This window comes from Macrosteles quadrilineatus, unplaced genomic scaffold, assembly GCF_028750875.1.
Source record: "Macrosteles quadrilineatus isolate MER2022 unplaced genomic scaffold, UCM_ALF_1.0 Scaffold_4__1_contigs__length_99947679, whole genome shotgun sequence".
NCBI classification, from domain to species: domain Eukaryota; kingdom Metazoa; phylum Arthropoda; class Insecta; order Hemiptera; family Cicadellidae; genus Macrosteles; species Macrosteles quadrilineatus.
The window spans coordinates 16272865-16290452 of record NW_026542597.1 but is presented as its reverse complement, the minus strand read 5'-3'; the positions used below and the strand labels follow the sequence as shown (position 1 = coordinate 16290452).

The following is a 17588-nucleotide window of genomic DNA, read 5'->3' as shown; positions in this document are numbered from 1 at the left end:
CCTAGTCCTGAAAATACTGAACACCCATTACACACAAATTCTTATCAGGTACCTACCTAAGTTAATTTTTCACAAGAAGCAACAAATCATCAAATAAACTAAAAATACAAAGTTTAGTTTCATTTATACATATGTTCATACTTTTCATGTTTCACCGACCCAAAACACATCTCTATTCTTCATTCACGACAAGAAATATATAAGTCACTGGGCATTTCTATCAAGAAATAAATAAATCTTATTTAGAAAAATCAAATTTGTTGTAGCTTACTTCAAAATTACAAAACAATCTAATTAACTACCCTAATTAATTAAATTCTCTCGTTAGCGCAGCAAAACTACTACAAGGTAAATGTAGAGCGTAACATTAAGCTAACCATGACTGAGCCACATTATGAGTGAGGAATCATTACTGAATCAAACTGCCCAGTAAACAACTTGATACGGAATGCTCACTCATAATAAACCTACTATAAAAAAGACAAGAATTATACAGTAGCCAGAATTATTGTATACCTATGTCTTCATAGTAACATTTATTCATAGAAACAAACAGTGCACGTAGCTTTAGCATAAGAAAGAAGCACAAAATTACCTTTGCTGCTTTTTCAACTTCTACATCCAAACTCGCGGCTCCAACAAGACACAACTTTGATCCTGTTGTTAAGACACCTGAAAAAATAAAAAATATTAACAAACGATAAGCATTTTAGATGCGGTCACATTCAGATAATTTGATGGAATTTTGAGTTTTTTAGATTTCATTTCGTGTGTGTTTAGCCTAACCGTTGGTTCTTTTATGTTCTTCTAAAGGAACAGTTGAACTAGGGTCAACAAGGGTAATTGTGAACGCCAATGACAAATTTTTCAGATAAACGCAATTTACAAAAAAATTGTAAGCAATTTAAAAATGTGGTCAGTGTTAAGGCATTAGGCCTATACATATTTTGGGCTTAATATTTCATATAAGCTGATTTCATACCCTATTTAGTGAAGGAGTTTCACAATTGCCCGGATGGCATTCACAATTGCCTACAATTTTGGGGTAAATGTGAACTCAGTTGAGAAAAATATTAAGTTACATACTACAGCATAGATAGCCTAATTCAAACTGTTCACAAATTCCCCACTTTCAATGGCATGTGACAAAAAATAAGCGTACTTAAATGAGATTTTTACGTGGTACTTTGAAATAGTTAGAAAATCAGGTAGGCCTAGATGTAAAAATAATAAAAACTGGTCAGAATGATTAAAATTAATTTATTTAATGGGTAAAATAGTATTCTTATACGAGAAAATAATATAGAGTAGTTATTTGATACAGTAGACCTAAAGTAAAAATTTAAAGGAAATGACAAAATAATCTCACTTTAATCAACGAAAGAGCACAAATTTGTTTCTTCAAATTATTGAAATCCTACTGTAAAAACAATCAACCTTGGTTGAATAAAATATTAGGCACTTTCCTTTTAGGCTAACACAAAATATTAGTTGAACTAAAAATGTTTTTTTTTTATATTGAAAAAACCTAAAAAAACTACCTAGCCTATTTAGAAATCAAATTACTAACAGATGTACAACTGTCCTGTCTGCCTACATCTCAAAAAATGGAACACAACTGGAAACTTGTAGGTACCGGTAAGTAATCTGTGTTTCTTTTACAGGTGGGGTAAAAGTGAACAGCGTTCACAATTTCCCCAAGATTAGGTTCACAATTACCCCCACATAGTGAAATATTGAAGGGTAATTGTGAATTTATAAAATAAAAAGAGAATTGCTTACAAGATCGTCCCAGAATATCCTTTGGTTTGAGATTGTAATTAGTTTTCACGCTTATGGCATTGATAGATTCAGTTTTAAAGTTAGGGGCCTTTAAATGATGTTAATGAAGTTGGCATAATTTAAAACTTAACTAAATGGACCAAGATGTACATACTCACCTCAGTGGAAGTAAAGGTACCGGTAGCCTAAATAAATTACCACCTAACCTCTACGGTACTGAGAGTGAGGTGGGCTTGTGTAACATTGGTGCATTCAGTTGATTTTAGCTGCACATTTTAAGATCAAGTTTTTATCACGTATGTAGGCCTACCTATGTTTTTTGAGAAGTTCCTTGCATTATTATAAACAAATTTTTGGTTGATAAGTTTGTAACTTAGCACGTTGTTGTTTATCTAGTTAAGTTACCTACATTTGTCAGGCAGAGCTTAATAAGTTAGGTTAGATAGTGATGGTCCAAGATGGGATTTGGAGCCTAAACTTACTCCCACCGTTTATCTATGATAAAAGTTGTTGACAAACTAATGGTGAGAAAGTATGTGTCAGATCGATAATACCGTTTATTTTATAATGGTGTAAAATCCATTCAATGCATGTGTTTGTGGCGAGGGTGTCAAGTTACTAACTTAAGTTAGTTAGGTAACTTAGCCTACTTACTGATATTTGTCTACTAACTTAGCCTATGGCACTCATGTTTGGTTTAAGGAAGTTCTCTAGGTTTAGTTATGTTTCGGTCCAGTACTCTGGTAAAGGATGTTGAAGTTCGCATCGCCAAGGATGACCTATGACTTAAGTTAAGTACCTAGGCCTACGGTACTTAAAGACTCTTGGAGGGTTAAATAAATGGGTAGGCTTCTTAGCCAAGGTGGGCCTACATCAAAATCTAGCATACAAAACCTATGGTTGTTGGGGAGCTTATCAGCACAAAAGAGGTCTTGCTTGGGTGTACGTTTTTAGTCTATTAAGCTAAAACTTATTAACTTAATGGGCCTAAGTTAGGCTATTGTAGTTGGGCTACCTAGGCTAACTTAACTTGTTTTAGCCAGAATGAAATGAAGAACAAGACCAAGCTTAGCTCAAAAGTTGTGGGTTTGAATGACTTGGGACTAGGCCTAATCCAAGGCCAGTGTGTTAGCCTAGTAGCCTAGGGCCTAGTTTCGTTGACAACACTAAACGTAACTAGCCTAGCTTACTTAAAAGTTAAGATCAAATTGACATAGGTAGGCATACGTTGTAGCGAAAACGCGAATAAGCTGTAGGTAAGCCTAAGCCAAGGCCGATCTAATAACACTTTGGAAAAACGACTGTTGGCCGAGGCAGACGGATTATCTTTTGTGTAGATAAACTACATTAGATGTAAAATGTTAATGAACAATAATTAGTACTCAGGATAAGCAAACTTACTATCTTTGGAGTTTTCATCATCAAGGTCGCTGCTTTCAACAGATTTCAGTTGTTTAATAGTATTTTTACTGCTACTATCATTGGCCTCCTCCATCTTGAAAATCGTGTAAAAAGAAACATAAATTGAGACTTTAATGCTCTCAAAACAAAAACACTGCACTTTCCTATCACTACACACTCACTCTACAAATGTAAAACAATAATCCTCCGTTATATTCGCAACATTATCACGTCACCAAACACAACGCCTACTCAAATAAGATAAAAATTTACAAATATTTCAATGCCACATTAATGAATGGAACTGAGCGCAACCGTGCAAAAGCTTCAAAATGTTGTAGAAACATTTTGATTGGTTAGTTGTTGGTTAAGAATTGGTCACGTGATTATAATTTTAAAATCACCTTGGCGGTTGATGACTTTCAAGGACGACTAAACTGAAATGAGTTGAGTAAATATCTTATTTGTTGAATACATGTAATAGCATACCTGTGTATGATGAAAATGATATCACTGAACGTTTGTTGTTAGATTTCACGATTTAAATTGAAGAAGAAACGAGTCAATGACCATAGTAAAATAAATTATCAATGAGTGACTGTGCAAGTTGTTGGCGGCCTGTTAGTACCTGTTGAGTTGACCCATTGTTTATGTATTGTTTTTATTGTTTTATATATATTGAATCTTGCTACATATTCATCTATTGTTGTATTCATTTCTTGTTAAACTTACTGTTATACAGTATTACCTGTTCCTGGTAGACATGCCGCCCCTGTGTTAAAATCGAAAATAACTATAGCAAGCACAAAGAAATGCTACGCTGTATAACTATTTCTTGGATATTTAATCTGTTTTTACTTTCCCAGTAAACTTCCTACAACTGTGGTCAATTGGGAATATCTATTTTTCATAATTAAAAATAATCGTTGAATAATTGGCTCTTTTGGTCTTTTGGTTTTGAAAAGCTATTGTTTCAAAGCGCGCAGATGACAAGAGTTTTTTTCTGTACTGGGAACACAGCACTCAAAAAATAGTTTAATACATAAATATCAGTGGGAATATTTTTTATTATTCCGCCATATTTCAGACAAACATCGTCCAAGTGAGCAATGGGGTGACTTTAGGGTGGCTAATCAATTGTGTTGCATTTGCAGTGGAGGGAAAATTTTAAAACGTACGTTTTCAGGAAAAGCACTTTTAAAATTTTTTGTTCCGTTTTTTGAAACTTTTTTTATTTCAATGACATTTGAAGTTTCATAAAATGTCCATGGTAACGCAATATCTTTGGTGATTTTTTATTAATTAGAGCATCTTTGATGGAAAAACACAAAATTTTGTCATGACCATCACGGACATAAAACTGAATATTAAAAATAGTTAATATTATTTTTATAACAAACTATGTTTTGTTATAAATTAATTTACTTTTATGGCCATTATACAATAAACAGCTCACTAAGCTTTTGGTATATTTGGTCTTTCTAGAAAAAAAATTAATAAAAAAATTGAAAGACAATAAAATCTTTTAAGTTTGTATAACTCCGAAAAAACTTACCTGAGACCCGAAAAATCGTTATGTTTTTATAGAGGTGTGCTTCTTTTGTGTATAAAACATTAAAATATGATGATATTTTAATTTTTGCAATTTTTATGTTAGAAATCATAAACGTGATGGTCAGGGACAAGCGGTACGGTCGTGAATTGTCTGGAATAAACTAAATCTTTCTAAACAATCCTTCAATTATACTGTTAGTTATAATAAAAATATGTGTTTCAATTGAACTAAACTGTTCAATTTACAATGATATTTAAGTAATTGTCACGACCAAACACAGTATAATCCAAAAGGCTGGATTGGTCGTGAAAAAATCCGCGATGGTCGTGAATCTTTGGTCGTGACATTATGTGTTATTTGGCTCTGTTCTGGCTGTAGCCCTGCACCTCATGTTCGAGGATACAAAGTTGACTTCAAGGTTAATGTAGCAATTGAAATATCATATCAACAAAAATTAACACCACATCTACTTCATCAAATGACTGTACGATCATGGACACACCAAAATTACAAAAAAACACAAACTCACCTTTATTAATCTTGTAACTAATTCTTTCAACACAAAACGACCGGCACAACAAACTTGACGTACCAAATTGAGGGACAGACTTATTTTGTCATGGTACCTAGTCAGTTTGCAATGACAATAAAATTATAATATGCTTCTTTTTTGTAAGTTTAATAACTATTGTTAACATAAAAATATGGCTTTATATATTTCGGCATTAATAATTAGTCTAAAAACAGCGTGAAAGTTGGAAAATGTACCCTAGGGACACATCATGGTTGTGAATTTAGAGACTTTGAAAATACAAAAAAAAATACCTAGAACCTATTTAAAACCAAATAAATGTGTGTAACATGTTGCCCCCGTCCCAAAAAATATTAAAATACATAATAATAAACTACAAATCCAGTATCTACGAATTAAAAGGCCAGGGACATAAAAACGTACGTTTTTAAAATTTCACTCAGTGATGGTACCTGTAAAATGATCATCAAGTTAACAAGCCAATTAACCCAGTGTACAGTGCAGAGAGAAGTGAGGTGCAGAGGAAACATTCAATGGGGCGTCTACTAGCACTACTCACTGCGGTGTCTAGCACCAGTCTCGCTTCTCGCAACCCCCCTGGCACTCCTTTCCCCGACCCCACTTGCCATCAGTGGTGTAGTGGGGCAGGAATGTAAAGGTGTTGCCACTCTACTTTTTTTCAAAACAATCTTTATATATCTTCATATTTTTCCTCAACCTTGGTGGGCTTTCCTACAGTAACAAATTTATCACTACCCTGCTCGCCATTAACATGTACATACTACTACAACTCTCATGTTAGAGGAATACCGTTATGCCTTGTGCGATAGGAACTTCTGGGTGCATGAAGATAGAACAGATTACCTTTTTGTAAATTATAATTTAAGTTATAAAATTTACACTGAAAATTGAAATATTTTTGTTTTAAGGCTAATTTTAATATCCTATGTCAAGTTAACAGCATAGTGGATATCTTTAAGAGAGATTTGATTAAATTTTTACATCTATGAATTTTTTCCGTTTCTTTATCAAAATTTACTAATTAATCTAGAGCAAAAGTCAAAGACATTCAAAATTAGTGGTAATGCTTCTCAGTGAACAAATGATTAAACACAAATAATGCAATTTGGATTCCATTTTCAATGCAGTTATTTTTATTGAAATAGTATGATGACATTTTACAACAATTAAAAAGTGCATGAATAATGTAAGTAACTTACAGATGGTACAATAATTAATTGTGAATATTTAAATGCATTCATAAAGAAGGAATGGATCAGTGACCCAACTTAACTCGTCCATGAAAAGTGTTCCAGGTGGTTAACAAAATACAACCTCCTGGTCAACACAATACCTGGAGGATTTGATGTAGTAGGGTGTCAACACAATTATTTTTATATTATTGCGCCCATACAAGGGGCTTCTTCAGAGGAAAGTATTAGAAAATCAACCACTTCCTTCTCCGAAGAAGGCACTTGTAAGGGCAAACTAATCAAATAATTTGTTAACTGCCTGGAACTTTTTTCTTGGATAATTTAGATGTGAATCTATTCCTTCTTAGTAAACCAAGTGCTCTTCTCTACAAAAACTAACCTAACGAATATCTAAGTAAAAAATTCCTTAAAAAGTGATTAGGTACATAAATGTTTTTCATACTAAGAAAATGTAGCAAGGATATCACAAACTCAATCATATCGCTTTCAGTTCTTTTGACCTTGGAAGCACTGAAGCACTCTCACCAACTACCTATTTTTTGAAGATCTCCAAAGTTGACTGCACAAAGCCGTACATAGATTCCAGCTTCATCTTGGTAACGGTGATTCTGTACTCAAACCTGTTGTGAGAAGTAAACTTGTGTAGGATTGATGTCGGGATAGAGATACAGTTTTCTACAGATGCGTTTGCCTCAGGGTCCATGTTTATCTTCACATCTGCCCGATAAGATCCTGAACGGTTTAATTTCACCGAGGCTCTGAACACAGACGTTGTCTTCCCTGAAGGCAAAGGGTGGAATATTGCTGTCAACTTCCCAGCTTCCGGTTCGTTTTTCATCTCTCCCCAAAAGAAATGACCGTCGGCTATGATTGGAGTGAAGACGGATACTTCCTCCATTGGGTTAAATCCCATTCCGAGTTCACCCATGGATTCTGGTGCCAGAAACATATTCACCCACTTCCCATGAGCGTCTGAAAGATGAGCGAGGATAGAGTTTGAAGGCCCTGTCCAGTCACAGTAGCGGCAGCTGGTGCATTTGTAGGGGCAAAACTTCTCATGGTCGTCTTTGGTTTTGACAAAGTAATTGCAGCCTTGATGCCTGAAAAATGTCACATACTTTAATGGTTTAGTAATCTCATAAACTAAATTAATAGTTGAGTAGAATAGGATGATTGAACGAGGACATTGGAAGTATTCCGGGATGTACACATTGAGGCAATGGGCACCATATTTATTTACTGTCTCATGATAAATATTGCAACAATAAATGAACAGCTGATTGTAATCTCAATTAAACTATGGAATTTTAGTAAACATATATAGTGCTAACTAGTCGTGAACACTATGTGTTTTGCTGTAGAAACTTTCTTAAGAATAATGATTGTTTTGCAAAACTCAGCAGAAAAACAGCTAAATCCCATACCTCTAAACATCCCTAAAGTGGTTGTGATGTGTGTAGTTACAACACAGAGAGAATATTTCAAGACCGTTCCCTTTCAAAACGTAAAGAATACCACTGGCATAAATACACACAAAAAATTTCACTTTTTCGAGATAGTGATGGAAACACAGTAACCATAAATTCATTTGAACATGGATACGATACATCTAACACCAATCGAAAGTTTTACCACTTTCTTTCAACTTTTTAACTCATAATTGCATTGTGTTTGTGTAGCGAAGGAAACAAAAACCGTCATCAAAAGCTGTTTGAATCATAATCACTGACTTGTAGTTTTTGAAATATGTACACACAGCATAACCCATAGGTGTTGTGCTGTCCAAACCATGATAGCGACTGAAAACGATATGAGATGAAACAAGACCAACAGTGTTAACCAACCCTCTTAACACTTTGCGAGTGAAACATTTTATTGATACATTCTATTGTATTATAATATATTAAAAGGTTACTGACAAAACACAGCATATGGGTCCAGAGTTGATCCTGGTCAAACTAGCTACTATAGCTACTTTCAGATTAGTGGGTAGGTTCTATCTTGACTAATAGTTCCATACTCGACTACCCAGATAATATTTTAATACTCAGTTAATGTTTAACAATAATTAGAAGAGAATCACCTGCAAGGGTGAGGCAATGACTCGATGACTTGTTGGATGAACACAGACTGGTTGTCGCTGAAGTCTCCTCGACACTGGGGACATTTCTGTTGTGCTCTGGGCAGCGCATCGTGACAGCCGGCGCACACTGGATGTCCCCGCACACACTGCACTACAGCCGGCGTCAGTGTCTCGTGGCATACAGGACATAGCGCTAGCTGTAGCAGCCAGTCCAAGGAATGGCGCAGCTCCTTGGTCGACAACTTATCCTGTACAGTGTGATTCATTCATTACAATTTTAAGCGTTGACCTTTGGATACTGATGTAGATATCTAATCTATATTGACAGATGTAGCCTTGTATTCAATTCTTCATAAAAACAATTCTTGAAATGAAAAAAAAACAAAAACATCTATATATTAATGGGCAATCATGTTTCTTTAAAACCTTTTTTCTCAGCTTGTGTGCATCGCAGGGAAAATCTACGCATACTGTTAGAAAGATATTTTCCTGTAGATGTGCAGAACACCTTTATGAATTAAAATAGGCTCAAAAATATAAGCACAAAAAATGAATTTAAAAATTAAGAAAAAATTAACATGGGGCTTATGGGTTGCCATGCTGGGTGATGAAATAACAACGAAATAAACAACACACAATGCAATGACAAAGCAATGAGTTTGTACAAGCCTCTATAACTTATTTCAACTCCTCGAGGAGTGGTTTACAGTGTAAATAGCCTGTCCATGAATATGGTAGAAACTCAACTAATCCAGTTTTCTGCATCCAATATTAACCAAGAAAACATCTACAGTATCTATCTATATTATTAATAATGCTACATGAAACTTTGTGAACAAAAAGGTTTTTTTGTTTTAAGATTTAACCCCACATATTATATACGAAAATATTCGTCTAGGTGTAGATTTGCAAACTGACCTTACATTTTTGAAAAAGTCCCTTGGGCTCTGCCCCTGTGGCTTTTAAAGTTCCCATATGTTATCCTTATGAAGAACACTTGTTTACATTTTGATCAGCTGGATAATTTAATTTCTGTTAATATTTAGTTGCAATTTTAAGGAAACCTGTGCTACAAACATTTCCTCCACATGTGCAACCCACTGACTCACTGAATGACTAATTATTCAAATTCAAATATACTTCTAGAAGAGCTAGGCTGAAATTTGGTACGGTTATAGGTCTCGGTCCTTCAATCAGAAAACTTCAAAGTGTTACACTTTCCTATTTTAAACCCCCTAAAAAATTCCCAAAAAGCCCCTTAAAAAAAAACATGTTTTCTTAAAACGATTAACTCAAAAACTGTAAGAAATAACAACAATTTGAAACAATTTTAATGGTTAGGAGTTAAATGTTCTACAATACACTCTTCAGCCTTTTATGAAAATGACACCTCTTCACTCCTAAAAAACGCCCTACTTCTTCAACCTGTAAAACTTCTTGGAATTTCGCTGTTTTTAATTTTTTAAATTACTTTTCCGACATAAACTTGTAACGCTAAACTTGTATTTGTAAACTTGTATGCTCCCTACTTTGAAAGAAAATACACAAAAGTTACATTTTAAAACTTTCAAAAAAAAAAAAAAAATTAAAATGATGGATTTTTTAAAGTAAGTCTATGATTAATTAATTTTAGTTGCTGTCTATAATTAATCATATCTATAAACTGAAATGTCTGACCATGGGATTATTCATCCAATGAAGGTTACAGGTTTCTTCCCAAAATATGACAATTTTGGCTCAAAAGCCATTGTACTTGGATCAGTTGACTATTTTACTAACATAAGGTCTACATGTTTTGGAGGAGGTTTTGGACTGTTTTCTTACCAAAAAACAAAAAAAAAACTTGACTGATGTAAAGACACAAAATAATAATAATAAAAACTAGCAACCTGTGTCACTTCGTGACTTCAAAATCCGTGACATATTTGATAAGGGATGAAAACTATTAAGTCTAATCATATCCCTATTATTTGCATTGTGAGCCCTATTTGCATTGCGAGCCCTATTATTTTCATTGCGTGTGCGATCTCTTTGAGACATCTTAGAACAATTACAAATACTATAGTAATAACAGAAACAAAAGAACCCTGGGCCGTTTCGAGCCGCGCAGGTTTGAATGTACCATTCAAACCTGCGCGGCTCGAAATGGAATTTGTAATTTTGTTTTTGTAATTAGCGTACCGCCACACCTACCGGCGCGAACCACGTGATCTTTTCGTTTCTGCGCAGGTTGTTTTGTTTGTGGTATGTCTATAACAAATACTATGAAAACATCAAATCTAACGTACCGGTAAGTGATTTTTTTTTACATTTTACACAACTAACATTACATTATTTTACCTGAATTTCCTTGAACACCAATAAAACCTACTATGAAGACACAAAATCCTCTCACAACACAATATCTAACGTAAGTCATTTTATTCCTTACATTTTATACAGATAACTTAACTTTACAACATATTTTATGTGAATTCACTGAAACACCACCAACCACAGATAACCCCATTTTCGTATGGATGTAATAGTATATTTCGTACCTAGGGCCGAAAATGAGGTTTTGCCGGCTCGAGATAGTTTTTAAGCTCGAGACGAAGTCGAGAACTTAAATCGATCGAGAGCTGCAAAACCATTTCGGTCCGTGGTACGAACGCTACTTTTCACCACACTATACCCTATTACCACTATAATAATGCACACTGATAGTCAACACAACTACAACTTTAAGGTTATGTAAAGAAATAATTTGAGGAATCAGCAAAAATAAAAATAAATAGTTGCTATGCAACGGTGACAATAACACAATTCTATTGCAATGCTATGGATTTTGATTGTGTATTTAAAATGCATTCATGTTTTAAGTAAGTAAGCGGACAGCTGATTTTGCGGCCCCGGCCTGTAAAAACCTGCTCGGTCCCCAAATTACGACGACAGCTGGCATGGCCAGCAAAACGTAACTTTCAGCCACCAATTAACGTATGTAATACAGCCAAAAACATCATAGTGTGGTGAAAACAAAATTGCATTACAACGCTGGTGGCGCTGCCTACGAATTGACAGGCAAAGCTCTCTCCGAGTACTTAACGCTTTTTACCATGCGGTTATCATTCTGGGTTATAGTAGTATTTTTTCTGTGACCTGGGGCAATGGCCCAGGCCAACTTACAGAGGGTCAGGAGACAAGTTCCATCATACAGACTATAATATTACTTCTTACTAATATTATAAATGTGAAAGTTTGTGAGTTTGTGTGTGTGTTTGTGTGTGTGTGTGTGTGTGTGTGTTGCTCAATCACGCATAAACTACTGGACGGATTGGGCTGAAATTTGGCATGATGATAGCTCACATTCCCGATTAACATTAAAGCATATTCTTATCTCAAAAATCCTTTCGGGCTCCGCCCCAGTGGCTCTGTAGTTCCCCATGTTAACCTTATGATTTTTCATATTTAAAAGGAATTAATGAATCCTAACAGCTGTTTCAATTAAACAAGTTGGTTCTGTTCTATAATGTTCAATAGCATAAAAGTTACAAGGATTACCAACAGGGTGCAGCACTATTAGTTTTTTTTTTTAATTTATGACAACAGCTTAACCAACCAAAAGGTGAGTGAGCGTAGCGAACGAGCTAACCTGAAGGCAAGTGAGCGCAGCGAACGAGCTCCAACCCTAAGGTGAGTGAGCGTAGCGAACGAACTTCAACCAGGACGTGAATGAGTCATGCGAATACTTATGAAGTTAAACGGGGTAAAGCCCGCGGGTACAGCTAGTTTGGTATAATTTCAAGTTTAGAGTGACTTATCCCAAGGATTGCATCAGAAAATATGAATATTGAATAACATAACCATTGAAATACACAGTCCTATTTCTTGAAACTTTGCAAAACAATTAATCTTAGTTTTATAAAATTGATAATACTTTACCATTGTTGAAGAGTAGAAATAGAACTTAGCACACCAAAATAATGTCAGACTTTAGTGTTACTGTTCTGGAAGGAAGTGATTCCTCTGTCTGTTGATAAATAATGTCACCATGTAGCTTATCATATAATCATGCAGCCTCCAACATCTCTGTGTAGCTGAACGAGGCTACATAGACTAAACTGTGATGTCACCAACATGGCAACATGAACCAGTTATGCCAATAGAACTTTTAGTGTTTCGTCTTCATTAGTTTAAATTGGATAAACTTGCATTTCTTGGTGTGAAGCTAAATCAACTAATGAAATAAATTGTATGATTTTGGTAAAAAAAATATTAGTATTAGTATTGTTTAGGATGATTTTTAAGTAAAATTGTTTATAAGTGTAAGCAAATAAGTTTTAATAAATTATTTAAAAAATTACTGCTATCTATATAAACAATATATTTTTACGAATAGTAATTTATTAGAACATGGCTTGGTTCTCTAAGACTTTTTATTTTGCGCTAAGTTGTGTTTATAAAACAATTGAATACCAATAAAAAATATAGATATTAAAAAAAAAAAATAAACCTTGAAGAATATGGTAGATTATGGTAGTCCCTTACTGTAATTGTATCTTTTCTCACTACTTATCAGATATTCAAAGTTGGATTTTGAATAATTTTCTTTTCATCTATACATCCATCTTTGATTCATTAAACATTGAATTTTCACAAATAATAATACAATGTTCAAACAATTGTTGCATTCAATTAAGGCAAAAAGGCAAATTTTGAATGTAAACAAAACATGGAAGGTATAAGAACAGAATCATTTTTTGGACAGCCTGAAACTTAATTATGTTATTGTCATTGTTGTAAATTTTGTATAAGTTTGAATTCAAATGGAAACTTCAAATAGGAAATACAATGTTACTTATTCCAACTAAAATTAATATAAATTTAAAATTTTCTAAAAAGGTAGTTCTTAAAATAAAATAAAACTAAAAATCATTGAAAGAGATATTAAATCCTTAAGATAATATTGGTAGATCACACAACATTAATTTTCCAAACTAACCTCCCAACTACACCTACCATGCCACAATACAGTACTGTGTCTCACAATTTGTGTTGGCTGCATTGCAGGTCTCAAACAGCTGATTCCAGGAAAGGCATCTGCTGACTCCACACACTGCAACCCCAGCATATTTACTTGAGACCACCTTACGCCTCTTTCACACGAAGCGGCGCGCGCCGTACGGCGTCCGCCGCGCGGCGCTGCGCCGGACAAGCGTGTGTCTTCACACTAGTACGGTTTCGTGCGGCGCGCGCCGTACGGCACTCCTAAATATTTATTATTTTCTGTTCAGTTATGGCTTTTAAATGAATACTCCACTTAAAAGTTCAAATTAAATGAATAGGATAATTTTAAATATAATAAACTAGTGCACCTGTTGCTCGAATTTGAGCAATTGCAAAATATTAAAGGAGTTTTTTTACGAATAACTGTCACTATTTCCGTTGACGTGTGAGAGTCAACTCAAAGATAATGTAACTAATCACTCCACTCCAGTTATCGAAACTGGAAACGAACTCACTCTGAAAACGAACGCTCACTCCACTCCATCTATCGAAACTGAAAACGAAAACTCTTGTGTGTATCATGTGTGTACTATGAACAGCTGTAATTAATACAAATTATTCGTCCGTTTAACTAAACAAAATCTTGTCTTCATAAGATATACATTGGGATTTTGATGGCCTGAAGGGCAAAGCCCGAGGACTTTTACTACAGGAATTGGTGAAAGGGGGCGTGTACACAACAAATACTTAATTTTGACACATCGTTTGTAAAAATCGGTTCATTATTAACGGAGGAGTAGTATTTCGTAGAAATCATCTTCACGTATTATATATAAGTATTCGTCATATCTGAAAATATTGTATTTTAGAAGTTAATAAAATGTTTCATTACGTATAAATTACTAAATTATTAATTTAATACTAAATATTCTCCTCTAGTTATTAAAGGAAAATTTTTGTTTTAATACTTTAAGTTGGTTGATTTGCATGGGATTAACATAAAAATGTATGTTTTGTAATAACTTTAAATATATTATTTTCCGATACAACGATATATAATTTCTTAATTAACTGTTGCACCCTCTTGGTCAGGTAGTTTGCCTAAAATGAGGCAGCGTAGGGGTTGGGCCGTGCGGCGCGCGCCGCACCGTGTGAAAGCTCCCATAAGAACCAATGCACCTTCACCGAGTTGTCCGGCGAGGACGCCGCGCGGCGCTGTCGTCCGGCTCAAGGTGCATCCGGCGGTAACTCGCGCGCCGTGCGGCGAATTCGCCGCGCGGCGCGCGCCGGACATAGTGTGAAAGGACTCATATACTCCCATAGCCCTACGCCGGATCCGGCGGGCGCCGCACGGCGCGCGCCGCGTCGTGTGAAAGAGGCGTTAGCTTTACCACTTTGCCTTGTACAAAATACTGGCTCGTCTGAACAAAAAATGTTGAAACTGAAACCAATATTTTACTTTCATATGGCTTTTAGGTTTCATTAGATGGAAACGACACAATGAAAATTCTCCATGCATTTGACCCTATGGTACCTTTTTACTTTCTCCCCCTAGAGAAAGTATTGTCATTACTGTATTAAAATTTTTTCTTGAGTCTGAGTTTTGGTGGGAAATCTGTTTTGGGTCCCCTGAACCCAAAAAGGTGGTCTTCGGATGATGCTGTGTGTGTGTGTGTGGATGTGTACAGTGCTATAGTACAGACCACACATATGGTCCGATTTTGATTAAATTTGGTATGTCAGCCTATCAACATACATTATAGTATCTCCAGGCTTTTTTATAATTTGTTTAGAAATTTAGATTTTTAATCCAGATTTATCCATAAAACCCATAAAATAGCTGTAAAATTTGATTTAGATATAAAAACAAAGAAATGCTTGAACGATAATTATAAAAATTCAGTTTATTATGTTCCTTTTAACTCTATAAAAAAATTGTACAACCCCCAATGCTGTAAATTTTACAGAGTTCAAAAGCTAAGCCTTTGTAATTTTACCCAAGATATCATAGTTACGTTGGAGTGATTCTGGATACAAATATAACCTTGGAAAGATTAGTTTTATTTAGTGAGAATAGGAAGTTTAATTTCATTAAAAGTGTTTGTGATTCCTCTTTATTGGGATTTCTTTACTTTACTACTTCTTTACTTACTCAAGATTTAAGACTGCACTTTCTAAGCCCCCCAGATTGACCACTCAAACCATATTGTAAAGCTATTGAATGTACACAGAGAATCAGATTTATCACAACATAGTAAACAAACAGTATCAGAAATCTGACAAATACTATCTCCCATTAGCTTATCAACAATCCAATATGGGTAAGTGGTGGGAGTAACTATGATATTTTCTAGGGAAAAGTCACCAAAGTTGAAGTATTTTAGTACCCTAACTTTTACAGCATTGGGAGTTGTACCATTTTGTTTAAAATTAAAAGGTCTATAACATGCTAAATTTTGATCAATTTGCTCAGATGATGGCATTTTAGTGCAAATCTGATTTTCCATTATTTTATAGGTTGTTTGGGAAAATCACCATTAAAAATTTAAACAAACAAAAAAAACTAAAAACATTCCTGCAGACAGTACTCGCACACATACCAAATTTCATCAAAATTGGACCACAGGTGCAGTCTGTAGCTCTGTATACTGTATACTTATATTTACCTCTATACTGTTGTTTCATAATCAAATTCACCCCTATTAGAGTATCGATGATATTATCTTTTTATGTACATAAAAAATAAAAATAAATTTAGAAATTATGATTTGGGTAAAAACATAACTTATCCTTCACTCAGATACCTAGGTGGCGAAACTAAACCTAGGTGGCTAGTGGGTAAACTAAAAGGTGACTAAAACAGCTGAGACGGTGAGACACGTTCAAGTTTAAGGCCGAGCTAGGCCAGTCCCGCTTAGACTGAGGGTCAGGATACAGCTCCGATCGTATAGACTATATACCATGTCTTCAGCTGAATAATCCATTAGGAGGGATCTATGAGACTATGAGCACAGAAAACGTACTACTATAACCCAGAATGCCAACCACATGGTAAAAAGCATTAAGCGTTTTAAGAGAGCTTTGCCTGTCAATCCGTAGGCAGCGCCACCAGCGTTGCTATGCTATTGCATGGCAACGCTGGTGGCGCTGCCTACGATTGACAGGCAAAGCTCTCTCAAAACGCTTAATGCTTTTTACCATGTGGTTGGCATTCTGGGTTATAGTAGTACGTTTTCTGTGCTGTGAGATGGAGTATGTGCAGTCATTGACTTTTGGATTCTGAAGTAGTCATCTCACTGCATAGACCAGCTGTCACCAGTTCTTTGGTTCAAATCTATATCTATAATACATGAAGCCGTTTTTTGTGAACACTACTACCCTACTCCTCCCTTACTAACAAACTAACCAATTTTAACATTTGAGGTGTCAAAAAAATTGTCTCAATTTGTAGTTTTTCTTGTAGAGAACACAAAAAATAAGGCCAGCTTCTGAAAAATGATAAAATATTTACAAGAAGTGTTTATTCATTATTATAATATCAAAATGTTTTAATAGTGTGATTATTTCCATTAGTTACATTTTGTAGATGAGTCTTTCAAACTCATCGAAAATTATGACTGTTGTTAGTTTTAAAATAACTCCCGTATAATACCGATACTTGACAATTGCTCGATTTTAAGCAATAGGTGCACTAGCAGTAGTACATAATTCATAATTCATATTCCACTTGCAGAGCACTACTGTATAAATTTAATTTTCTCCTTTATTTTTTTGTACAATGACATTTTAGTTTACAGTAAATTTTCTTTTCCATTTAGTTTTGTTAAAAAGTTTGCATATTCAATGAAATTCTGTAATTCACCTCACTTTGTCAGTGGATTAATTCAACTCTATCCATTTAAATTTTAAAATCTAAAATTGGCTACAGTTTACCATTGGAATGGGACATCTACTTCTATCCCGACTGGGACGGTGGTGTCGTTCTGTAATCCAGCAACTAGGAGGTCACGATTTGTGGATATATTTATAGGCACG

General features: G+C 34.8%; 2 protein-coding genes across 3 annotated transcripts in view; both read right to left on the bottom strand.

The window, feature by feature from the left end:
* LOC128992473 (protein ECT2-like) overlaps nucleotides 1–3490 on the bottom strand; it is a 33621-nt gene extending 30131 nt beyond the window's left edge. For both annotated transcript variants that reach the window (XM_054416061.1, XM_054416062.1), the window contains exons 1-2: nucleotides 3184–3490; nucleotides 596–672 (exon numbers count right to left, since the gene is read on the bottom strand). In XM_054416061.1, coding sequence (XP_054272036.1) covers nucleotides 596–672; nucleotides 3184–3277 — 171 coding nt within the window. In that variant the 5' untranslated portion in view covers nucleotides 3278–3490. The remainder of the gene's footprint in view (nucleotides 1–595; nucleotides 673–3183) is intronic.
* Nucleotides 3491–6974: 3484 nt separating this feature from the next.
* LOC128993398 (E3 ubiquitin-protein ligase Siah2-like) lies at nucleotides 6975–13582 on the bottom strand. Its single transcript, XM_054417284.1, has 3 exons — nucleotides 13566–13582; nucleotides 8568–8815; nucleotides 6975–7584 (listed from the first exon to the last, which is right to left on the bottom strand). The coding sequence occupies exons 1-3, from the start codon at nucleotides 13566–13568 to the stop codon at nucleotides 7017–7019; spliced, it is 819 nt and encodes a 272-aa protein (XP_054273259.1). The 5' UTR covers nucleotides 13569–13582; the 3' UTR covers nucleotides 6975–7016.
* Nucleotides 13583–17588: the final 4006 nt, after the last annotated feature.

What these genes read in the sequence shown, in the direction of transcription:
- LOC128993398 (XM_054417284.1), bottom strand. An exon ending in TCATTGCCTCACCCTTGCAG is followed by an intron (nt 7,585 to 8,567) that starts GTGATTCTCTTC and finishes GACATTTTTCAG; the next exon opens with GCATCAAGGCTGCAATTACT.